Here is a 24323-nt window from a genome sequence, read left to right as displayed (position 1 = left end):
CGCAGTAAGGAGGGAGCGTATGATGATACCCGGTCTGGGCCCGTTGCGGTGCTGAGAAATGCATGGCATAGCGTGGGAAGATACACGAGAAGACCCTTCGCCGGCTTTGATAAGGGGTTACCAGAGTCTGAAGGGGTACAGCCGACATTGCGCTTTTCTCATCGTCGTAGGCATGGGGGACTCTCTTGCATGTCTCGGACGGCGTCAAAGGGATGAAGGGGATTCTAAATCCCTCGAGGTGGAATCCGGGAACAACAACTTTTTCTGTCGTGGGCTTGAGAGACGGGTATGCTTTACAGGGAAACGAGCCCTTATTCACTCCTGCGAGGGCCTTTTGTGCTCCTTTTGGTGATTTTCGAACCCGGTGGGATCCGGGAGTTTCGATAGCTTTTTTCATCGCATAGCATAATATCATCACGGATACGCCTCGGGAACATGTAGTCCACTTGACTAAACTCTAAAATTGTGCGACTGTGAATTCCTATCGGCAAAGCCTAGGTAAGCTGAGCTCTCGAGTGCGGGGTATGCTTCATCGAGAGTGGCTTGGCCGAGGACGCAAGCATCCTAGGCGCAACGTCACGGAGACTTTCACGTTACACGTGTAAGAGAAGTTTCGGGGGGCAGAAGTGAAGACCGAAACTCCACCAAAAAATTAAACAGACTGAGGTATCTACAAAGTGAGCATCATATGATCTGCCGTTCCATTTCTATGCTACGCTACTGAAGAACTCGTCAAAGTCTCTTTGGATGTTGGCCACGCAGTCATTTGTATAAATCATCTTTTGCACGTCGGGCGAGGCCCACTTATCCGGCACAGCGCCGGTCTGCTTGGACTCGGCAAACATGCGATCGCGCTCCTCCTTGGCTTTGCCCTCGCCGAGGTGCAGCTGCTTGCCCGAGAGGAAGGCCATGTTGACGAGCTGCGAGGTCCAGTCGCGCCGGGAGAGCTCGTAGGCTTTGAGGCAGCGCCGGAGCGTCGCGGGAGACGTGTCGGGCGCGCGGGCGAGGACCTCGGCGACGACGGAACCATCTTCGATGGCCATGGCGGCGCCCTGGCTCAGGTGCGGGAGGGTTGGATGGCAGGCGTCACCGAGAAGAGCGACAGGCCCGTCGGTGTGAACCCAGGTCGGTAAGGGCTTGTGCATGCGTAGGCGCCACTCGCAGACCTCGCCGTCCGGTACAAGGTTGAGCATGCGGTGGACGAGGGGGCAGAAGTCATGGAAGACGTCGAGCATGGCCTTTTTGGAGCCCTTTGTGGTGTAGGTTGCGTTCGTGGCGACGGCAAAGTTGGAGTCAGGCTGGGTGGTGGAGAGGTTGTAGATTGTGTGCGAGGAGACGGGGTAGGCGATGATGTGACGCTTCTCGCCGATCCAGCGGATTACCTCGTCCGAGTCGAGGAGGGCGAGGAGTTCTGGGTCATCAGCGATCTGCTCACGCTTGAGCATGATGCGGTAGGCAGCCTGGCCCGTATCCTCTTCCCCACCGACGGCGCCGATAGACTCAAGCAGTTGGGCGCGAATGATGCTCTTGATGCCGTCGCAAGCGATGAGAACGTCGGACTCGACTGCGTAAGACTCGCCGTCGCGCGGCTGCAGCACGAACTTTGGCTTGGGCGCAAAGGATTCGACCGATAGTAGTGCCGTCGCGAAGTGGAATGTGATGGCGGACTCATTCTTACAGGCGTCGTACATGCCACCGGCAAGGGAGGAGCGGTGGCCGTTGCAGTGCGGGAAGCCGTACAAATTCCGAATGTCGGGCATCTCGACATGGGCGAGCTCAACATTGGTGGCGCCCTCTGTGCTAATATGTCAGTAACGTTGTGCTTGGCAAGGTGATGTGGTGGTGCAGAGGTCCTCCTTACGTCGAATGCTTGAACTCTTCACGTCTGTACACGTCTTCTCGATCTCAGGCCAGCAGCCTAGGCGATCGAGTACGCGGACGACGTTTGGCGGCATCTGAATGCCGGCGCCGACGAAGCCGAGGTTGGAGGCCGTCTCATAGACATCGATGTGCTTGAATCCCTTCTTGGCCAATGCAAGGGCGCAACCCAAGCCGCCCATTCCTACGCAAGTTCGTGTTAGTGAACGGTCTTCAAGATCCGTGAGCCAGGCGGCGAGTACCTGCGCCAATAATGGCAATCTTCAGATCCTTGGGGTCTGCCATTGTGTCTGGTATGGTGCTGTAGTATTCGTCTTGAAGGGTATTGAATTGCAAAGCTCAGCTGGACCAAAGTTTCTGATAATGCCGTCTCAGGGGTTACTTATGAAGTAGACGGCACGGAGCCTCATATGGAGGGGCATGTGGGGGATCGGAGGTAAGCTCGGGGTCCATTATCAGCTGGAGAAGCGGGGAAGCGATCGAGAATGAGGGGGATGCTGCGATATTCCCTAACTCCCCTTGGTCCTTTGATGAGCTGGTAGAGAGCCGGGATCGCAGAACGGGAAGTAAATACGATTCATCGGGGTTGCCATTGGTAGACGAGCCAACTGCCGGTGCGCCGACGGTGCTGTGGGGGTGATGCGAACTTTAGGATACTGCCGAACCCCAAACCCCAATTTCGGGCGGTCAAAGTTGCTTGAATGTTTAGCCAGCGTTGGTTGTGGTAGTTGACGAAGCTGTCAGATGTCGTGTCAAAAAATTGGCTTAGTCACGGGTGCAAGTCGGATCTGAAAGTCGGCATGCGTGCGTCTAGACTCCAAACCAGACATATGCAGGTGGCCTGGCCCGTCCGTATGGAAATGTGGCTCGCTAGCTTCATCGCTGACGGCGGCGATTGTGTGTCTGTGTTGTGTTACCATACGATGGGTGGCTTGCTCACAGGCGCCCATCCAGGTTTGGGGGGGATCCCCGCGTTCGGAGGGAGGGCCGAAATCTTGTCGTCATGTCGCGAGAGAACGGCACGGTGCCCCGGCGCCGGGACTGTTATGATTTGCCTCGTCCGCTTAAGGGGTGGGAACCCCTGGTGATGGTTCGCTTCTCTCTGTAACGCTCCAACAGCACAATCCCGAGGTGGGTATCCATAGTCTTGCTCCGATATCTGGAGGCCAGGAACCCAAAAGCGACAGCTGGAAGAAAGCAAGGGTTTGTATGGGTGGACGGGTGGACGGGTGAACGGATGACGGAGGAGGTATGGCGGTGACATGCGAAGCCACCTGTTCATGAATCTTTGTCGAGAGCAGGATTTTCGATCATTGGAGTCAATCCCAGCTCCCTCTTTTGGACATTTCAAATGACGGCTGATGTTGTTGTCGGGACATTGTGCCAAGAAATGGGATCCCAACGGACTAGTGCGATACGCGGAAACAGAACGCCCTCGTTCCCACTGGTGGTCAATAACCAGCTTCTGCAGTCACTTGCCTTGGCAACAATTGGCGACGCAGAGTGGCAGAACAGACTAGCCATCCTTCGGGACGCTCTATGGCGTACAGAGTAGACAGTATGGTGGTGGCTGTCTTGTCATCGGGAGACGAGAGTAGGCGGCGTCTCGGCGAAAGCTTCGCTTTCCGAGGCGCAGGTGGTTTTATTCAAGTTGATTGTTGGGATACCCCACGGCCCGAAATGCTGCAACGAAAGGGTTGGCGAATTCCACAGTCCACCAAAAGGATATTTAGAGTGGCACAGCCACGCAACCTCGCCCCATTTAGCCACGACAACGTCTCTCGGTAAGCTTGTCAATGTGGATAAGGTTCATTGTCGATTCGCCTTGCTTGCACAGGGATGTGATAGTACGAGCGGCAAAATAGCCACAGGTGCTCCATTGTGTAGCATGCCCAAACAGATGGCGGTGTTCATGTTGTTGTGTGTACCCGTACGAGGGACAAATGAAAATGTTTCCTCTGGCTGGGAGGAATCAACAAACGACGATGTTCTCAGGGGTATTCAAGTCTTGAACCCGGGAAGCAAGCTGATTTGACTAGCGAGGAGTGTCTTTCGGCTGGTACTTGGGACGAAGCGCGCGCTGATCTATTTCTGAGGCATGCGTCAGAATAGCGCGTCAACGTGGGGTGGGTGGTCAAAGGCTGGCCATGCACACCACATCTGTTGAAGGTTGAGTAGACTGGACGACTGGATAGCCAAGGGTCGTGCTGTATCAATGCGTGCTGCCTATATGAATCCTTGTTACAGCAAGCAAATGAGCGATAGCTGGTTCGGTTAGTGGAAGGTAGAATAGTACTCTTGTGTGATGAGAGATTACTGTGTAAGATATCCGTAGGGAGAGTAGGATGAGAGAGGTTTTGGAGGCATCCGTGGACCGTGATCGAGGTCCCCTACTGGGCAGAGGGTACGTACTCCGTGTTCTGGCGACATTGGCGACCTCAGTGGTGAGTGGCAGATGATTGGGCCAGAGTCAGGGCGAACCGCGGCGGGATCCCACTTTGTCCCGCAGGGTGGCAGGGGTCTGTTTCGTTTGTAGCGAACAACCAATGAAGCCGCTGATGTCACCAGTTGCAGGGCTCCTGAAGCGAAGTAAGGAAAACCAGCAACAGCGCACCCAGCGATTGACTCTGGGGGGTCACTGGGGGGCCTGCAGCGACTTGAAGCAGTAAAGTGCACCTGCAGTACCCCTGTCCGGGCCCTGGTCGTTGTTGTATCTGCACCTTGTCGGCCAATCAAAGAAGCACAACTACTTCGGTCAAACCCTTTGCCTGCGATTCCTTGGCACTGGCTCGCCTCTGGCCTCTCGTACTCTTACCAACTTTACGCAGTAATCTCTCTTTCTCTCGTCGTTTCTTGGCCCATCTAGTTAATTACTTGACATCTGCTTCTTCTCCAAGCTAGAAATCCAGTTGCGCGATAATACCATCGGTCCTGGACACGACAAATAGCCACACGTGGTAATTCTCTTACGACCACTACCCGACACGAACGAAGATACAGACCTCGACACGACCACCATGCCTATTTTCTTGGTATCGTGAACTGAACCCTCGCCTCCCCCCACGTTTTTCGTTCCTCGGCCGATTTCGACCTCATTTCGATCTACGTCTTCTCTGCAAAGACTATCTCCTTTCCCGACAACAACTTCTTAACGCTCGCACGAGCACGACGACAACGCATAGTTGTCGAGGCTGGCAGCCACCCGGTGCTTCGACACATTGGCACCTCTTGGGCCAACTAGTGGACGATGTCGACGACTCCCACGGCGACACCCTCAGGCTCGGCCACCCTGACGGGTACTCTCGCGTCGTCTCTCGCCTCCTCGCTCTCGACCGCTCTCTCTACTACACTCTCTGCGACATTGAGCTCCAATGGAACCATAACACCCACATCGAGTGCCTCGCCAACATCAGATACGGCTGCTGCTACAACATCAGCACTCAATGTCGCAGGTAGCGAGAAGTACCAAGGAATTACGCTCGTTGCGTTCCTCACTGCCCTGCTCACTGGTTTGGTGGTCTTCGCCATCCAAATCCTCGCCTTTCTGCTTCTTAGAAACAAAATCGCGCGTATCTTGTGCGTTTACCTGCTTAACTATCTCTTGCTATACAATACTAACGAACCGCAGCAAACCGAAAACGTATCTCGTCCCCGAGCGCGAAAGAACCGAATCACCTCCCAGCGCACCGTGGAGTTTGATCAGCACGCTGGTCAAATACAACGACCGCGAGATCATCAAGAAGTGCGGATTGGACGCCTACTTCTTCTTACGATACCTCCGAACCCTGCTCACCATCTTTATCCCAATCGCGGCAATCGTCATTCCCATTTTGACTCCGCTGAACTACAGCGATGGCCAAGGCCACGATCTCGTTGACGAGGCCAAGAATGACACTACCAATGGCACGAGCTCTTCTTCAGTCCGTCTCATGGCCAGAGCCAACAACGACGCTACGACAGTGCCTACCGGCCTGGACACCTTGGCATGGGGCAATGTGGGTAAGAACCACACTGGTCGTTACTGGGCACACTTAATTCTTGCGTTGCTCGTAATTATCTGGGTCTGCACAGTCTTCTTCTTCGAGCTGCGCGTTTACGTCAAAGTTCGTCAGGACTACTTGACAAGTGCCGAGCATAGACTCCGTGCTTCTGCCACAACTATCCTCGTCAATAGCATTCCTTCCAAATGGTTGACCGAAGAGGCTCTCAGTGGTCTATTTGATGTCTTCCCTGGTCAAATTCGAAACATCTGGCTCAACCGCGACCTAACTCCACTTCTCGAAAAGATTCAGCAGCGGGAAGACATCCATCTGAAACTTGAATCCGCCGAAACAGATCTGGTCAAAGCTGCGAAGAAGAAGCAACTCAAGAGGAAGAAGCAGGAAGAGAAGGCTGCGAGAAAAGCGTCCAAGTCCAAGGGCCCATCGAGGCAGGAGCAGGCTCTCAGGAGACAGGCAGAAGATGCTGAGGCTAAGAAGAGGGCTGAAGCTGGTCAAGGTGTTAGTTCCGGCGAACATGATGAGGTCCCTCACGACATCAGCGCCGTCATCAACGAGAACCGCGATGATGCAAAGTCAAGGCGCTCGAGCACTTCATCTTCGAGCTCATCCGAAGATGGTAATCGACCCCAGTCTAAGGGCTTCGGGCTGGGCCTTATCGGCGACGGCGTCACCAAGGTTGGCAAAGGTCTGCTTGGTGGCCTTGGAAAGGCTCAAAAAGAAATCAAGGAATTCACTGAAGATGTAGACGACACCGTTGAGACAACCAACGGCTTCACGATGCTGCATCCAGACAACCGTCCGCGCAAGGTTCAAATCCTGGCCGACAACGACCGACCCGCCACGCCCAAAAGCACAAAGGACACCACGGAGCAAGTCGAGCCGCTTACGAACACCGAGACGCACAAGACTCACTCTAGAAACGTTTCTGCTGTCTCTCAGGAGACTGCCGATCCCAACTACAAGCGAAGCTACGAGCCATTTGGCAACGGCAACACCGTCCGCAAAGTCAGCAACCTGGATCATATGTACGATCAGGAAACGCGTAAATTCTGGCAATTTTGGAAGGCCCCTGCCGGTGGCTACGCGTCTCCTGTGCCTCAGGGATTCGATGGCGGAGAGTACCCATTCAACCAAAAGAAAGACAAGACTTTGTGGCAGAACATCAAGTCTTATATTCCCTTCATGGGCGACGACGATCAAATCCCTGTCGACTATCCCGAATGGAATGCTGTCGGCGGTGAATACAAGAATATCTTGGATGATGACGCAGAATGGCGCAAATGGGTCAAGGAGAAGGACAGGCCGACTCATCGACTTCCGCGCTGGGGTTTCCCAAACTGGCTCGCATGGCTCACATTTGGCCCCAAGGTTGACACCATCTACTGGTGCCGCTCTGAGCTAGCCCGTCTGAACGTCGAGATTGAAGACGACCAAGCACACCCAGAGCGGTACCCCCTCATGAACTCTGCCTTCATCCAATTCAACCACCAGGTCTCAGCGCACATGGCTTGTCAAAGTCTCATGCACCACATTCCAAAGCACATGTCACCTCGAATCAACGAAGTTTCGCCAAAGGATGTCATTTGGGACAACATGGCCATGAAGTGGTGGCATGAGTCAATCAGATCTGGCACCGTCACCATCATCATCGCGGCCATGGCTTTCTTCTGGGCTATTCCTATTGCCTTCACGGCGTCAATTGCCAACATTGATGGTCTGGTTGAGAGGTTCCCGTGGCTGGACTGGATCAAGAAGGCGCCCATCGATAAGGTCGCTTCTGCGATTGCTGGTGTCTTGCCAGCGATTCTGCTCGCCCTACTGCTCTTCATTGTCCCTCATATCCTCGAACAGCTTGCCCTCTTCCGGGGTGTCAAGACGGGATCACAGAAAGCAGAATTCGTCCAGCGATTTTACTTCGTCTTCCTCTTCATCCAAGTCTTCCTCGTCGTTTCAATCGCGTCATTCTTTACCGCGTCGGCCGAAAAGTTGGCCCAGAACTTCGAAGGCCTTACCAATGTCACGAACATTCTGGATCTCCTTGCCGACAACCTACCAAGAGCGTCGAACTACTTCTTCTCCTACATGTTGCTCCAGGCATTGTCTGTGAGTTCTGGTACATTGCTTCAGATCGGTGCTGTCCTGGTTTGGTATATTCTGGCCAGGGTTCTTGACTCTACAGCCCGCGACAAGTGGAAGCGGAACACGACCTTGTCAAAAATTGCGTGGGGTCAATTCTTCCCCGTCTACACCAACTTTGCCTGCATTGCCCTTGTTTACTGCGTCGTTGCCCCGCTCATTTCGCTATTCGCGGTCCTGACGTTTGGCCTGCTGTGGTTTGCTCAACGCTACAGTATGCTCTATGTTACGCGGTTCGAGAACGATACAGGCGGCGTCTTGTATCCCCGTGCGATCAATCAGACGTTCACGGGCCTGTACGTGATGGAGGCCTGCTTGGCAGGCTTGTTCTTCATCGTGCAAGACGAGCATGAAAACAACACTGCCGTGCCGCAGGGTGTCATTATGCTCATCACCATAGGGTTTACAGCCGTTTACCAAGTTTCGCTCAATACGTCCTTTTCGCCGCTTTTCCGATACTTGCCCATCACTGTCGAAGACGAGGCAGTCATCAGAGACGAAGCATTTCAACGAGCCCAGAACAAGCGCCTTGGGCTCGGCGACGACGACGATGATGAAGACGATGAAAAGACGCCCATGAGAAATGGAGACGGTGCCGGATCGGTCAACCGCGATATCGAAATGCAAACCATGAGTAACGGAACACCGAAAAGGAAGCCTTCGACTATGCGTAAGGTCAAAGATGTCGGTCATTGGGCTAAGCGGGAGGGCAAAAACCTGCGTAGCAAGACCTGGAAGATGGGCCCCGCACCCGTACACACGGCAGCCGAGTACCGACGTCAGCAGCGAAATAAGGATCTCGAGGCTCAACGGGCACTGGGAGAAGCGTTGTATGGCGGTTTCCACGACGAAATCGAAGACTTGACGCCCGATGAGCGTGATGCACTCGTTAAGAACGCGTTCAAGCATTACGCTCTTCGGGCGCGCGCGCCTGCAGTCTGGCTGCCTCGTGACGATATTGGGGTGAGCGATGACGAGATCCGGCGCACCAAGGAGTACAGCGAACACATCTGGATCAGTAACGAGGGTACGGCTCTCGACAGCAAGGTTCGCGTGGTGTACGGCGCCAACCCGCCCGATTTCTCAGAGATTGACATCATCAACCTTTGAATTGTGTATTTGAATATGTAATGAAACAAACGCATATACCCAGCCGGCGTTAAGGGGAAACATTAGCATTAGAGAAGAACAGAAATAGCGTTAGTGTTTTGGAGTATCGGAATACAGTCCTTGAATACTCTTGACCTACAATCCCACTGCCACCTATCACATTGCATCAGCCAACATCGTGAATCCGACACAGACAAAGACCTGGAAAGAGGAACATTGGACGACTACCTAGTGCTTATAAATCATCAAAAACCAATGACGTTGGAGACTCGACGAAGATTCAAAGGCGCATAGACGACGTATTCCCCGCACCCCCCCTCTTCTTGCATCAAGTTGCTGCTAATAAATCGCTGATCCAACTGCAGGTCAATCTCATCTTTGCGAACGTAAGATCTTCTATCAAACCAGCAATTTGCTACTTTTGACTATATCTTTATCGAATTGAGACGAACAGCGAAAGAAAGAAACAAGATGACCAAGACCGGGAAAGCCAAGGCCGTTGTCAACGGTACCACGCTCGCGGAGGCGACGGAGTGGGAGGAGGTCGAGGGTAACGTCTACTTCCCGCCCTCGGCGGTCAAGACGGAGGCGTTTGAGAAGACGGAGACGACGACGTTTTGTCCTTGGAAGGGGACTGCGAATTACTACTCGGTTAAAGTCGGGGGTGAGATCATGTTCTGATGTGTCGTTTTGGTCTACTACTCCTATGCATTTGGATGTACAACGGCTGACTATGGGGGGTGGCGTGGATGTGTGTAGATGACAAGCTCAAGGACGCTGCTTGGTATTATCCTACGCCCAAGGATGGGGCGAAGGAGATTAAGGACCATGTCGCCTTTTGTGAGTTGTTTCCCGCGTTTGCTTTAGAATTTCTGATATCAGAGAGGGATAGAGGTGAAATGAAGGGCTGACTTTGAGGGGTAGACAAGAGTAAGGTGACTGTCACTGTCGAGTAGATGGGTTCTTGGAGAAAGCTAGGGAGTATGTGAGGGCTGGTTTTGAGCTTCGCTATTTATCCAAATGAACGGCAGGAAAGGCTGTCAGATATCGAAAGCAATGCAGATCAAATCAGCGCCGTCTATCTTCCCGAGTTTACTGAATACTTCTCCGTGTTGCTCCTCCTCCACTCTGGGTCTTGTTGGGATGTCGTCGGCGTGCCCCACTTTTGCTGAAATACTGTCATGATATCTCACCTCACGTCATGAAGGAAGGAACGAGGAAGCAGGAAGCACAAAAACAGCAAAAAGAAGGCCGCCCGGGATGAGGATCGAACCCAGCGCCAATAACTGGCAGCGGTGAAGGTAGTCATGCGCCTCAACCCAGTTGGCCAGATAGACGAGCCAAATGTCCAAGATATTTACTGAGGCGAACGAAAGGATTGAATATATACCCTTCTGCGTCAGTCACCGAGTCGGTTCCTTCCTCAGGCATGTCATATATTCATAGGATGAAAAAAATACCAACTTTTGGATTTTGGACCTGGGTATCCCCTCTTTCTACATAAGCCATGACCATAGGGAAGAACTTGCAAACCTCATCATGATACTACCCGTCTAGACTTCGACAATCTCATCGTCATCGTCGTCATCATCGACCTCGTCGACCTTTGAGCCATTGGTAAGCTCCTTAGGCTTGGACTCCGCCTCGCCCTCGCCCTCCTCTGGCTCCTCGTCTCTCATCAGTACTTGCACCAGACGGTCGCATGCATCCTTGACGCCCTCGTCGTTGACGCGGGAGTGGTTTTCGCGGATGATGGGGTACACGCTGACTCTTCTCAGCAGATCGCGGCCTCCTCTCGTCGTCGTGAAGAGCAGAAGCGTCTCGATGTGCGTTTGGATGATCTTGGGATCCGAGTCACGCTTCTTGTCGGGGGGCAAGAGCTGCAGATCAGGCAGCATGCCCATGGTGTCGTCCTCGTCGTACTCCTCGTTGCCAGTGATGGGGAGGAGGATGTAAGGGAGGATGTCGACCTCGTCCTCGTCCATGAACGTGGAGTGGAACTGGATCTCAAATGCGACGTTCTTGATCGTGCTCGCGACACCCTTCCTCCGGATCTCGGACTGGTGCTCGGTGAAGACCTTGAGCTTGGTGATGGGGATGACCTCGTCGTAGTCTTGCCGGGTGACAAAGTGCTGGCGTACTTCAGCGTGCTTGGTGAGATCTGCAAAAAGGTAGGCGAGGTAGTCGTAGTCGGCATCCTTGTTGTAGGCTCCCTTTTCCTTTACGAAGAGGTCGACTAGCTGGTTTAGAACTAAGTCGTTGGACTTGAGCTCCGCTGGCGGTGTTTGCTTCTTGGTAACAATAGTATTGAGTCCATCCCACTTTGCCAAGTTGGCAAGCAGCATTGCCATCAGGTTGGCGTTTGCCTCGTCGGGTTTCTATTGGAACGGGGTTAGCATATCGCATAGTCCCATTACTGCATGGTTCTATGCCAAGTTAAGAAAGTTGACATACTACTACCAGGTCCAAGAGAATATCGATGAACTTCTGGTCTGTTGCCACGTTCTCAAGAACGTCTTTCTCGGCAGTGAGGTTGACGAGAATTGTCAACGCATGTTCTGCGATTTTCTATCTATTGTCAGTCTCGGGATCAGGCAAGTGATGAAAGGCTTGTGCTTACAGGGTGATCTCTGACTAGGAACTTGAGGTGCTTTACGGGAGTCAAGTTCTCTGTCTTGAAGATTGCCGGGTCTGCCTGTGAGTAGCCTACGAGGTTCTCGATGGCTACCTTTCTGAGATTCGCATTGGGATGAGCGATGAAGCCCACGAGCTATCACATCATGAGACGAGTCCAACAAAGTGCAAGTTAGGCATTTCTGATCGAGTAAGCATACCTCTTCCAATTCTGTAGGCATTTTTTGGTTCTTTTTTAGTGTATATCGTGAACGAAAAGACAGAACTGCGTGAAATATGCTAATTTCCTGGGGCCTTTTGAGGAGAGGTCTCAATTTCACTATAAGACAGACTCGCAGAGTCACTTGCAGAAGCTTTTTGGTGGGGGTTTGGTGGCGGGGCATTGACTCTGCTCGCCGATGAAGTCAACATCAGGGGTCCTCATTGGACAAAGGACCAGACAAGCCCCGTAACAAACCGGTCCAGGGTTCTGGGCACTAATCAGGCGCGGGGCAATCGATAAGGAAAATCAAAAATTTCTGGCTCACAGGAAAAAAAAAAAAGAGGCACCGCTTATCCCGCCTGTCAGTCGTACTCCGCCACGACTATTTCTCACCGAGTGATTCTCAACAATGGGCAAGGCTACCACCCCGACCGACCGCCAGTCGCGGAGACACAACCCTCTGCAGGATGATATCCTTGCTACGGGTCCCTTGAAGAACAAGGCGCCCAAGAGAAAGAAGGGCAAGAACTCGGACGAAGAAGACAATGGCGAAGGCTTCGTCGATGCGACACGGAGTCGCACCATTCTCAAGCTAGGCCGAGAGCTTGCCGAGGAGGACGGTTCTGCGAAGCCTCAAGCCGCCGCGAAACCCACTGTCGACCTTTTCGGAATCGAGTCGAGATACGGCACCGATGTTGGCGACGAACAGGCGTACGACGATGAGGAGGCCTGGGGTGAAGAGGACGAAGTTGTTGAGGAGATCGAGATCGACCCCGAAGACCTCGAGACATACCGCAAATTCTTGCCCGAGGCCGAAGATGACCCTGCGGCAATGCTGAACCAACACGGCTGGGGTAGCAAGGGTCCCGACGACGAGATGGCTGGCGGTGGCACCAACTTGACGGAACTCATCCTGGAGAAGATTGCGGCGCACGAGGCTGCCGAGGCCCGGAAAGCAGCGGGCGTCCCCGTTCGTGATGAGGAATACGAGCTTCCCCCGAAGGTCGTTGAAGTATACACAAAGTATGTACCCAAGAATGGCGATCACCGGAAGTTTGTTGCTAACCTTTTGATAGGGTTGGATTTATTCTGTCGCGATACAAGAGCGGCCCCCTGCCAAAACCCTTCAAAATTTTGCCGACTCTGCCTCATTGGGAGGATATTATTGAGGTTACGGAACCCCAAAAGTGGACGCCGAATGCTGTTTACCAAGCGACGAGGATCTTTTCTGCTTCGAAGCCCATCGTCTGCCAGAAGTTCATGGAGCTTGTTGTCCTCGACAAGGTCCGCGAGGATATCTACGAGAATAAGAAGCTGAATGTGCACTTGTTCGACGCGCTGAAGAAGAGTCTGTACAAGCCCCGAGCGTTCTTCCTCGGCTTCTTGTTCCCCCTTCTTTCCAGCGGCTGCACAATCCGTGAGGCGCAAATTGTTTCCGCTGTGCTCGTCAGAGTGTCAGTGCCAGTACTTCATTCCGCTGCGGCTTTGAAGGGTATCACCGAGATGTAGGCTTCCCTGTTCTTCAAGTTCTGGCTGTGAGTATGTGCTAATGCGGCTGTAGTGCTGCTCAGGAAGCTTCGGCGGGCACCGAGGGCGGTGGTGCGGCCAACATCTTCATTAAGGCCCTGCTGGAGAAGAAGTACGCCCTTCCGTACCAGGTCATCGACTCGCTCGTCTTCCATTTCCTGCGATTCAGAAGTGTGGACCCTGCATCCATCAAGGAGGGTCAGTCTTTCTCTGGAGACATGGTCAAGTCGCTGCCCGTTGTCTTCCACCAAAATCTTCTGGCATTCGCCCAGAGATACAGAAACGACTTGAGCGAGGACCAGCGAGAGGCGCTGTTGGACTTGCTGTTGACCCACGGCCACCACTCTATTGCGCCTGAAATTAGGCGAGAGTTGCTGGCTGGCAGAGGAAAGGGAGTGGCTGTTGAGCAGCAGAGTGCCGCATTCGACGGTGATGATACGATGCTCGTGGATTGAACGACACATGAAAACAACTGGGATATGGGAAATGGAGCTTGGCCAACCCTTGGGCATTAGAAGGCGTTAGCAGGTCTGATTTGATACCCGCAATCCTAATCGAATGGATTCTGAGAAGCTCGTGATATTTTGACGCGTGATTCACGTTTCTGTGGACTTCCTACTTGGCAGGGGCCCCTTTACTCGCCTCAAAGTACCTTACCTGAGGTAGGTGTCCCATCCTGCCGAAACGGAGGTTAGCCCACCACGTGCCGTCTTCAGCATCGAACTTCTCTAGTCCCTGCCGTAAGTATTCCGAACAAATTCTTTTCGAAATCTTTCCTCTTGATCACCTTCGATTATCTTTATGGTTCTCCCTGCAGCCTGCCTAGCCCTCCTCATTTGGCTGGCCATTGATTCCACGAATCCCTAGCAAGCCGTCCTTAGCCTAATGGCCTCTATTCATACAGTCGACGGCAATGATGCAGTGACAGAACGCCAGAGCTCTAGGAATGGTCTGCCGATGAGTATCGTGGCATTCAATGACCCTTTTCAGGACCCCGTCCGGACTCGCAGACGGACGTAAGTTTGCCATGTGCTGGTAATGACAGCTCTTGATGCTGACCCCATTCACAGATCGTCTTCGCAGTCCTATCCCATATCCAATCGCGACGTTCACAGACTGTCCTTCAAAACGGCGCTCAGAGTCACTTGCCCTGAGGTTTTGCAGTTTGCACCTGGAGATAGCTGGGATGGATCCAGTACGCCCAAGAGGGGACAGTGTGACGGATACTTTGGCTCACTGCCAGCAACACCTACTACGCCACAGTCACTGCCCCGTCCCAGCACCAGGTCAACTCCCACTCAGCCGTCTCCAAGGGATTGGCCAATGACTCCAAGGCCTGGAAGCTATCATGACCCTCCAAGGCCCCCCAAAGAAGGATGCGAGTAGGTCTGGTTTCCTGAAGGATTTTGGGCTGAGCGAGAGATCATCTCTGGAAAAGCGCGCCAAGGCAGCGCAAATAAGCGTTGGAAATGGGCCAACAGATCCCCAAAGATTCGAAATGTCAGTATCAGTGAGCAAGAGATGCTGCCTCCGGATCTTCCCCCGTCTCCAAGGTCCGTACTCAGCTCCAATGGGCCGCTTAGCCCATCGTCGGAAGCGTTCCAGACTAGAGTGTTGCAGAATACGTTGCTTCACACAGTACGACCTAGTTTCGACCGGATGCCGAGTATTCAGCATACCCTCAATTCACCGGAGGAAAAATTAGCAATGACACTCCAAGAACCTCCGCCAGAGCTAGCACAGCCGTTGGAATCAACTCATGGCGCAAGCTCTGGAGCTCCATCAATAAGCCAAAGCGTCCAGAGCCGGAAAAGCATCAAACTGTTTTCTTTGTTCAAGAACATGACTGTCAGTACATTGATGCTAGACCGAGCGGGGTGTATTCTAATGTCGAGCAGAAGCAATCGTCCGAGTCGATATCCGAATCTCTAGCCTCTGAGCAACTCGCCGACGTGCCGAAGAATATCTCAAGCTCTCCGATATCCAAAACGCTGACTTGGTTCACCAACAAAGAAGATCAAAGGTCTACGGCCACGGGCACAAGCTGGTTCGGCAAGGCCCCTTGGCACCGTAAAGACTCCAACGACACCATCAGCAGTGCCACAAGTTCTGTTCGAGACTTTTTGGCAGGAAAAACTCCGCCTGTAACGCCTGATCCCGAGGGTTTCTTGAGCCGTAGGAAACCAACAATTGCCGATCTTAATGTAAGCTAACATCAGAAATAGGCCAACAAGACTCTACCCTGACGCCGTACCCTGCTGGAGTGAGTGCATCCAGATCATCTTCGAGAAGTGTTCAACTGACCGTCACTTCAGGAAGCTACAAGGGTGAGAACTCCGCCAACGCACGAGGACACCGCGGATGGAAAGTCACGAGGCTTTTTCACAGACATGGTTCCACCTGGGGAAGACAGTGATACCTGGAACGCTGCTCAACCGGCCAGATCTACAAGCGTTAAACGAAACCAAACGAGATGCGACGACAATCTCCCAAAAAGACCCAAGGAGTGGTGGGAAGCAAAGCAACGAATACAACCCAAGCGGAGACTAACAGGACCTCGCAATTTCGAATTTGATATCCCGGAGCACCTACCCAGTAGTCCAATGTGTCCGGCGAACCCTAAACACGTATCGGGCGGTACTGGGGTTTGTGTTTATCACGGGAGAGGGAGGAAAGAGTCAACACTCAAGATAGAGCATAGAATGAGTGACAGACGCCAAGGATCAGAAGTGTCTATTACCTCGGAGACCGATGAAAGATCAATATGGGACTGATGCTGGCTGAGCCTTTATTCACGCCCTAAAATAAATCAAATTGACACATTCCCACGATCCTATTACCTTGTGTGGGCAACACTAACAATCATGCGTTCTCCAAACAAATCATGATTATAGGGATGTGTGGGTCAAGGTCGAGAGAAAGCAGCTTGAAGCTTGGAGGTGCTTAGGAGGCCCAATTGTGGCGCAGCTCTATAGGTTGGCGCGTGATTAATATGGGCCATATAATGTGGCTGAAAATGGCGATAGGTAGCCAACAACTGAGGCTGAACCTCTAGCCCCAAATTTCGAGGCTCGTAAACACCCCGTCGCATCTACACATACAACCCAAGTCACGCTCAATTCGGTCTCCCAAGCCTTTTGGTCATCTTTCCAGGCTTTTGAAGCTCTATAAGAGCCCGATACTTATAAGCCTATTGTTTCTTCTACCTATCATTATGGCTGCTAACGAGCAGGATCCATTGCTCCTGCTGCGGCAATCCATCGCATCGAAACGGCCTGCGGTTCCCACAGCTTCAGCCGATGCTTCTGCGACCGAGGTTCCTCTCTCGCAAGCTACTCATCTACTCTTCTCGCACCCAGCTCCCGTTTCTGTATCGCTCTCGACACCGACGCGTTTCATTTCAAGCGACCGCCCGGTCGACCTGCGATCCATCTACTTCGCCTGGCTAAATAAGGATGTTGCAATTCCCGAATACAACGCAAGCGCTACCCGCCTCAACGAAGAATTGGGCAGCCTAGGCACTGTCCAAAACCTTGCCTTCGTCGAACGTTTAGACTTGTTCACTTGGCTGGAAGGCGCTAGTGAGGAGAGTGAACACATCAAGCCTTTGGCTGGCGACAAGGACGGCAAGGAGGGAGCTAGTGCGAGCGCGTCCAAGACTGCCCCAGCAACTGCGGCCAGTCGAGCTGGACGAGGCACTTTGGATCCTAGATTGGCGGTCATCTACAATGGAGAGCGCAAGATGGGGGATCGCAACTCTGTGTTGCGCGGCGTGAAGCACACGGTGAGTCGCGATCAACCTCACAACCAAGCTATGCATGACTGACTCGATTCTTTTTAGGACTTCTCCCATGTCCGTAAGCTCGCTGTTCCTTTCATCCAGAAGAAACCCAATGGCTCGTCGAACATAAGCGCCAACCCATCCCTCGCGCTCAACCAGAAGGCCCCAACGAGGCGACCAGACCCGATTATCCTCCTCTCGCCCTCGGCCTCCTCCCTTCTGCGCCTGTCCAACATCCGCTCTTTTCTCGAGTCAGGGCGCTACGTGCAGCCCGACGGCAGCGCTGCTGCTAGTATGCTGCACGTCTCCCGCGTCATGAAGGATATCGACCCGTCGCGGCCCATGCGTTTCATTCTCGTCGAGGGCCCTGAGCAGTTCAAACCCGAGTACTGGAATCGCGTTGTTGCAGTCTTCACCACTGGCCAGTCATGGCAGTTCAAGAACTACAAGTGGAGCTCTCCTCCGGATCTGTTCCGCCGTATTTTGGGCATCTTCATCGGCTGGCGCGGGGAGCAACCGCCAGACAGCGTAAAGGACTGGGGCCACCGCGTGTTGCAGCTCGGCGTTGATCGTTGGCGTGATGGAACTGGTGCTCAGGAGGCGGCCAAGTTCAGGGACAAGGAAGCTGCAGAGTCGATCTGGCGGGCAATTGAGGCGAACATGAAGAACAAGGGATGGACAAAAACCACTGCGCCAACCCAGCTATGAGTTTCCATCAGAGTCTCTTAGGATGACGCACAGAGATGGCTGTCATCGATGCTACGGGACCGAGGACTAGGGTATCCGACTTCCACATAACAACCAAAGTCTACCATGCATGTAAAAGTAAAACACAGGGGCTGGGAAACAAGTTCACAGCGATGGCGTTCAAGGATTGATTTGTGCCAGGCGGCTAGCAGAGGGGACTGCTCTGGGGCAACTTTTAAGGTACCAGAGACTAGAGTGACTACCATGACATCAAAGTCTCGAAAATGAAGTTTTGAAAAGTATCTCACTTATTTGGTGATAAAAGCGAGGGGTTGCGACTCAGTTGAGAAAGGCACCAATGGATACGTCTTAACTGTACCCTTCCATTCTTCCGCCGGGCAATACAAGATAAATGGCGCTGATGAGACAAAGACCAGGGAGGTTCCACCTGGGTTCATCGAGTAGGTTGTCTTGAGATCATATTCGTTGCAGAAGACCACTGCCTTACAACACGCCAATGAAGCTGAGGCCCAGGGCATCCATATGCCCCTGGTCTGTCTGGATGGCGGGGGCGGGTCCTGATCCTGACGTCGTCTAGCATAAGTGTTTGATCCTAAGGCAAGGTGTTCGGTCGATCATCCCCTCTTACGCATCGTTACGAATACTTGGAGGGGGTTCAAGTTCGATAGAAGAAACAAAACCGGCTTTGAGGTGTTTACGTAGCTTTCGGCTGGCGTAGGAGTGGGCTCTAAACTCGCGTGGACTTGGGTTCATGCGGGGGAGGGGTCCGGCGGGCTTACTGCAGATGAGCCAAGCTGGGAGGCCGAGCAACGGTAGTTTTGTGACAATCTTTCAGTAAGTTTTGTTAATAGCCGCCTTGATGTGTTGCAGAGAGATTGTTTGTTTGATTGATCACAAAAATCTCGCAAGACTCCATCTGGCTCAAGATTTCCTCTTGGGAAATTGTCTCTTCAACATATGTGAGGCGCAATTGGGGGTTCCGAGGCCTCAGCTCAGATAGCTCCAGTCGGAGATTTTGAGGCTACTGTCTAATTACCTTAGTGTCAGCTTAGGCCGGCACAAGGTTGCCGAAGATTGGATTCTCCTTCGAAAGTCTTGTCTCTTCAGATTTGAGGTGACCCCCCGTGACTGGAATGCATCGGCGCAGATGCCGTCGAATCAACGCAGCGTTGAGGGCATACGAAGAATCCGTAACTAGGGCAATTTTGGTAGCTCCATCCTCCAACTCCATCCTCGGCTCGGTTTATCCAGGCGATGCTTGGAAATGCATCACGCCTGCCGATATTCCACGCTAGAACGGTGGCTTAGCCCAGCTGGATAGGCTGACTAAAGAAAGGTTAGGCAACTCGGGTGAGGCTTGAGGCGATGAGATCCCCACTATGGAGGCGATATGATGCTAGGTAGTCGTGCGTAGCTATCTGTAGATACCTCACCCTTCCCCACTACCTATTGCGGGTATTGTTCGAAGAGGCGTATTTGGTGAAATTGAAGGAGAGTCCAGACGACATTCTGGCATGCCTTACGTTATGCAGAAACGAGAACACAATAGCGTCAAGCGCACTTACACGCGTCTTGCCGCCAAGCGGGGGGTAGGGGGGAGGTGCGTCCGTGTCAGTGGAGAGAAGCAAGCAGGCGCAGACTGGCTGCGGGCAAGGCAGGCAACGGTTGGGGAGCTCGAGACAGCTGGGGATCCAGCTCAGGCCAGAGGCAACCGGGGAGTCCCTGGGAACCCTTCTAAAAAACTAGACCCTTTTACCCCATCCATCCCTCCTTGCTGCCCGCGCAACCAAACGGACAGAGGTGGGTTAGACGGCCCGTCAAAAACAAACGTTGAATTAATATTTGCTTCTTCCTTTTCGGTTTCGCACACTGCCGATGCGGCTCCTTTCTTCTCGTCTTGACGAACTACCCGCGAACCCCTTTCCTTGGAACAACGTCGCATCACAGCTGCGTCTCTTCCACCTCGCCTCTCCCGTCGGGCACCCGCGGCTCTCGTCCGACATTCGCCCACGGTAGTCAGCTTCTGGCATCTGCTTCCCAGTTTGACGTCATCTCGGTGAGTTGCTTTCCCATACACGCACGTCGCATCGCATCTGCCCAATCATCACCGCGTCTTCCTCAATGTGAGATTGTCTAGCAGAACGACGGTGAAGGGCCAACCAGTACCAACGAACTTCCTGCGGCTCCAGTGCCTTCGTCAACTGGTTGGCTCGACTTCTCAGCCCGGCAAGCCTACCCTGCTTCAGATCGCTTCTCTTCCTCCCCCCACGGTGCCTGCTTCCGTCATCTAGCCTCAACGCATATCCTTGTTGCTGTGCAGTAGTCGCCTGTTCAACATAACGCTGCGAGCTGCGAGGGGCAACAAACACCAAAACTTCCAGATCTGTGGGGAGCAGCTGCCGACGTTCCTCCCGTCATCCTACAACTGGGCGACTGCTACCCATGTGTTACCTCCGCGATTGCTTACCTCTTCTAAAACTACTGCCGTGCCCTTTACCACGATAACTTCCGCTTGCGAAAACATCGACTACTTTGTTCCAAACTACCCGTGACACGATTGCTGACTTCCTTTGCTGCCTTAGTCCACTCATTCTTTTGCCTTCCCCCTCCTTACAGAAAACCACAACCTTTCGATCAACCTTCCGAAGACGAACCTACGTCTGCCAACGTGGTAGAAATCGAAGCTGCAGACAGCTATTGCGACTACGTTTCCCGGACCGAAATAACGGTGCTTGGAGAACCCGATTGTTTTGCGAATCTCGACTGTCACGTCACTTTGCTCAGCCACCAATTACGCAGGCGACACATCTGAGCTACGCCACACCAAGACCTACCCAACACAAGGCTGTGTGTCTAGATCCCGGCAACTTTCAACACAGACAGGCGGCGAAGCTACTTTCGATAACCTCGAGCGTGCTTCGTTTGGTCTACAGCTCTACAACTCTTTCCCACGTCGAGATATCCTAAGCTTGGCATGCGTTTTGGACAAAACAGTCAGCATTTCCAGAGTCTCTAGTCTTTGTCGAACATCAATCGACCGTCAGGATGGGAGGAGTCGACATGAGCCGCGATTACTACGCGGACCTAGAGCTCCCGGCAGACGCAGATACGAATGAGATCAAGAAACAGTTTCGAAAGCTAGGTATGGTGAAGCTGATCTCTTCCTGTCGAACGAGTTGATTGACCCAAGCTAGCACTCAAGTACCACCCCGATCGAAATCCAGGCAGAGAAGCCGAAGTCAACTCCCGATTCCAGGTCATTCAGTCAGCCCATGAAATTCTTACTGACCCTCAACAACGAGCCAAGTACGATGCCGGTAGAACACGATCGAGATATCCTACAGCATCCGGGGTCCGAGGCAACCCCTGGCAGAATGCCGGTGCCAACTTCCCTCCCCCACCTCGTCGTAATGCGACAGCTCGCAATCCGCCGCCGCCTCCGCCAGCCTCAGGAGCAAGTAGATACCGCAACTTTGCTTCGGGTGCGGCGCCGACGGCCAAAGCGCAGACGAGAGACGACCCAGAAGCGAAGCGGAATGCCTGGCATGCTTTTGAGAATATGAAGGGTCGGGCCAGCCAGTCTCAGCCAAAGCCCGCCAAGGCCCCCGAGACTCCAAAGCGACCAGTTCCCCGGACTCCTTCTCAGAAACAGAGGGCGGAGGCTTCCTTTGGACGCAAGCCTGGCTACACTCCTCACTCGCCCGTCCCTGCAGATGAGCCTCCGGTGAACTCGTCCAACTATTCCACCTCATCCCGGCACACCAACATTTTCGCAGACAATGCGCGAAGACAACAAGAGGCAGGAGTGCCAGACCCTCTGGCGCAATTTAGGGACTCGGATTCTCGCCAAAGCACTCCTTACATGTCACATGGCGGCGAGAAACTGAATCCATTTGATGGCATCTCTGTGGGACGGGCGAAAAGCACCCGGGAAAGCCCTCGACCACCTCAGGATAGCTACGGCCCCAATCTTTCGCCTGGCAGCGCTCGTCAACGCGCCCAGAGTGTCCCCCGTCAAGCAAGGACTGAGCCGTCGAGCCCGCGCACTTCGACTTCGACGCCGCAAGAGGACCGCCCTAACACGGCGGCTGCAACTGCGTCCAACTCGCCCAAGGACCCATTCAGATCCCGCGCAAGCGCAAGATACACTCCACCTAATACGGCCACCGGTCCTGGTCCGAATGATGCGCAGGCGAAGGCCACTGCTTCTCAGAATCCTAATGGTGGGATTGTCTAAAGCTTTATAACCCAGCAAAAGCTAATGTTTTCGCAGGAGCGGGAAACATCCACACGGCACAAGGATCTTCAATGTACGGAACATCTTTTCCCCCAGGTTCTTTTCCTCCTTTTGCGGTTCCCAACCTGCGGCGCAAATCAGCAGCCGAGGCTCGCACACAATGTGCAACGCAGCATCCGCTCCCTGAGCAGTCGAGCAACGCAGAACTGCATGATTCGCCGTCTCCTAGTGGAGATAGGTCGAGGAGAGACTCACTCACACCATTCGAGCGAAAGCAGGGCGAACTTCTGAGCAAGCTTGTGAAGAGACAAGCGCCAGACCTGACGCCGCTTTCTCGTGACAAGCGCTACACGATTGGCACTCACCATGATGTTGCACCGAACCAAGCTGACAAGAAAATTACCAATAGCTTCAATTTTCCGATCGACGATGACACCTTCGCCCGAACCGCCGCACCAGAGCAGCCAACTTTCAGCCGCAGGAGCACCGAGGAAATTGACACGAGCTTTGTAAACGGTGATGGTCCAGATGCTTGGAAATTCAGCGCCGGCAGTCCGATCCAGGACCAAGCCGCCAAGGTTCGTTCACAATCCGGAAGCCGTGTAGGCCGTCGATCACCGATCAAGCGCCCCAGCTTGAGACACCAGAAGGACATGTCGGGCCAGCCGGCAGGATCACCTTCTGCGGAAGGAAAGTTTGATGCGCAAGACTGGACCCAACAGATTGGGGCCCAAAACTTTGTGCCACACAAGACGCACTCTACATCAACGTCTCCTACCAGAATTTCTCGAGTCAACTCTAGGAAGACTAAGGTCAAGCCGACGGCAGGGGGCAATGCAGGACTGGTGAATGATGACTACGACAGTGACGAGGAGACTGAGTGGAGAGGGCGAAAGTCAATGGCGGAGCCTATTGGTGCAAACAGCCCGAATGCTATGGACATCGACCCCCCGCAGACTGGGACTTCTCAAAAGCGAGATCATTCAAACAGCGCGAGAAACATCCCTGTGGAACCATCTCGTCCCGAATGGAGGCCAGGCAATGGCTTGCAAGAAAACGGCCCGAAGTTACCTGCGCGCAAGCCAGAATTCAACCCGAACAATGCCGGTTCTGAAGACAGCGAGGAGTTTAGAGCCAGCCTTGCTGACCTCAAGAACGTGGCGCCATTCGCGCAAAACTCTTCTGGCCTAGGTTCTCTGAATGATCTCAAGATGAGTCTGCCGTTTGAGAGTCAGCCGTCAGGCCGCGCTCCGATCGAAAAGGAGAAGAAGCCCTCGCTCGATTTTCCGGTCATCCCGCAAGCACCCCGACCCCCGCCTACTTTCGCGGTTAATTTGAAGCCGACCGGCGGTGCCTGGCAGAAGTACACCCAGGACTTCCAGAGTTACGTTTTGAGATGGGAGATCTTCAACGCTCAAGTAATTGAGCATTTCAACGCTCGCAAGGCAAATATCGCCGATCTCCGAGCTCGCAAGGGCTATTCGTTCCTCGTCTCTCGCGGCGATGATGAGATTCACGAATATCTTGAGTGGATGGCACAAGACAAGGAAGTTCGAAGGAAGTGGGCTGTCGCATGCGAAGACCATGAAGCACGCATTCGTGAGTTCATGGTATACAAGGGCAAGATGGCATAAGCGAAGGCTCTTATTTTATTCGTGCCTTCTGCTTGGGAAGGATTCTACTGCCCTCGAAATCCTTGTTCTTACCTTACGGGGGTGTATTTTTCAACTTTGACGACAGCTCGGACTAAATGGGAAACGACACGGAACGATACCCGGCATTTGGGGGGATATTAATCACGATTCAACCTTGTCTCTCTTGACTGGCACAATCGACCAGGCCGCGTTGCACATACACTCACTCGCCGATATCGTTAACGGCGACACACCATTATGACATAGACGAAGAGGGAGGTGTGTGTGTATACACCCATATTTGCGCTACATTTTGCACTTTGCTCTTTTACGTTGGGTTTTTGGGGTTCTTCGATTCGATCCTTTACGATTGTGCCGACCTACGGTCAGCACAGTCTCTCATGGCCAGGCCTTAGTTGTTTCTTGCCTTGGCTACTATGGTGGATCGAATTGTGTAATACATATCAGATTCTTG

General features: G+C 53.2%; 8 protein-coding genes across 8 annotated transcripts; 6 read left to right on the top strand and 2 right to left on the bottom strand.

Annotated features, from left to right (window-relative positions):
• Nucleotides 1-707: 707 nt before the first annotated feature.
• Nucleotides 708-2163, bottom strand: CPAR01_10894 (uncharacterized protein; the record flags this gene model as incomplete). Its single annotated transcript, XM_060495154.1, has 3 exons — nt 708-1795; nt 1862-2062; nt 2121-2163. The coding sequence occupies 3 exons, from the start codon at nt 2161-2163 to the stop codon at nt 708-710; spliced, it is 1332 nt and encodes a 443-aa protein (XP_060345502.1).
• Nucleotides 2164-5125: 2962 nt separating this feature from the next.
• Nucleotides 5126-9125, top strand: CPAR01_10893 (uncharacterized protein; the record flags this gene model as incomplete). Its single annotated transcript, XM_060495153.1, has 2 exons — nt 5126-5454; nt 5507-9125. 2 exons carry the CDS (start codon nt 5126-5128, stop codon nt 9123-9125), a joined length of 3948 nt encoding a protein of 1315 aa, XP_060345501.1.
• Nucleotides 9126-9596: 471 nt separating this feature from the next.
• Nucleotides 9597-10081, top strand: CPAR01_10892 (uncharacterized protein; the record flags this gene model as incomplete). The annotated part of the gene is made up of 3 exons (XM_060495152.1): nt 9597-9789; nt 9885-9965; nt 10050-10081. 3 exons carry the CDS (start codon nt 9597-9599, stop codon nt 10079-10081), a joined length of 306 nt encoding a protein of 101 aa, XP_060345500.1.
• A 597-nt stretch (nt 10082-10678) lies between these two features.
• Nucleotides 10679-12142, bottom strand: CPAR01_10891 (uncharacterized protein; the record flags this gene model as incomplete). Its single annotated transcript, XM_060495151.1, has 4 exons — nt 10679-11503; nt 11580-11693; nt 11746-11895; nt 11960-12142. The coding sequence occupies 4 exons, from the start codon at nt 12140-12142 to the stop codon at nt 10679-10681; spliced, it is 1272 nt and encodes a 423-aa protein (XP_060345499.1).
• Nucleotides 12143-12370: 228 nt separating this feature from the next.
• Nucleotides 12371-13943, top strand: CPAR01_10890 (bystin; the record flags this gene model as incomplete). The annotated part of the gene is made up of 3 exons (XM_060495150.1): nt 12371-12984; nt 13038-13466; nt 13523-13943. The coding sequence occupies 3 exons, from the start codon at nt 12371-12373 to the stop codon at nt 13941-13943; spliced, it is 1464 nt and encodes a 487-aa protein (XP_060345498.1).
• Nucleotides 13944-15195: 1252 nt separating this feature from the next.
• Nucleotides 15196-15946, top strand: CPAR01_10889 (uncharacterized protein; the record flags this gene model as incomplete). Its single annotated transcript, XM_060495149.1, has 5 exons — nt 15196-15336; nt 15387-15663; nt 15714-15751; nt 15804-15881; nt 15932-15946. 5 exons carry the CDS (start codon nt 15196-15198, stop codon nt 15944-15946), a joined length of 549 nt encoding a protein of 182 aa, XP_060345497.1.
• A 756-nt stretch (nt 15947-16702) lies between these two features.
• Nucleotides 16703-17977, top strand: CPAR01_10888 (Cdc73 family RNA pol II accessory factor; the record flags this gene model as incomplete). Its single annotated transcript, XM_060495148.1, has 2 exons — nt 16703-17272; nt 17330-17977. 2 exons carry the CDS (start codon nt 16703-16705, stop codon nt 17975-17977), a joined length of 1218 nt encoding a protein of 405 aa, XP_060345496.1.
• Nucleotides 17978-20951: 2974 nt separating this feature from the next.
• CPAR01_10887 (DnaJ domain-containing protein) lies at nt 20952-23848 on the top strand (the record flags this gene model as incomplete). The annotated part of the gene is made up of 4 exons (XM_060495147.1): nt 20952-20955; nt 20994-21119; nt 21172-22200; nt 22251-23848. 4 exons carry the CDS (start codon nt 20952-20954, stop codon nt 23846-23848), a joined length of 2757 nt encoding a protein of 918 aa, XP_060345495.1.
• Between the last annotated feature and the right edge of the window lie 475 nt (nt 23849-24323).

The sequence above is a fragment of the Colletotrichum paranaense genome (genome assembly GCF_030867605.1).
Source record: "Colletotrichum paranaense strain IMI 384185 chromosome Unknown Scaffold_9.1, whole genome shotgun sequence".
Classification (NCBI taxonomy): Eukaryota; Fungi; Ascomycota; class Sordariomycetes; order Glomerellales; family Glomerellaceae; genus Colletotrichum; species Colletotrichum paranaense.
This window is presented reverse-complemented; position numbering and strand designations above follow the sequence as displayed.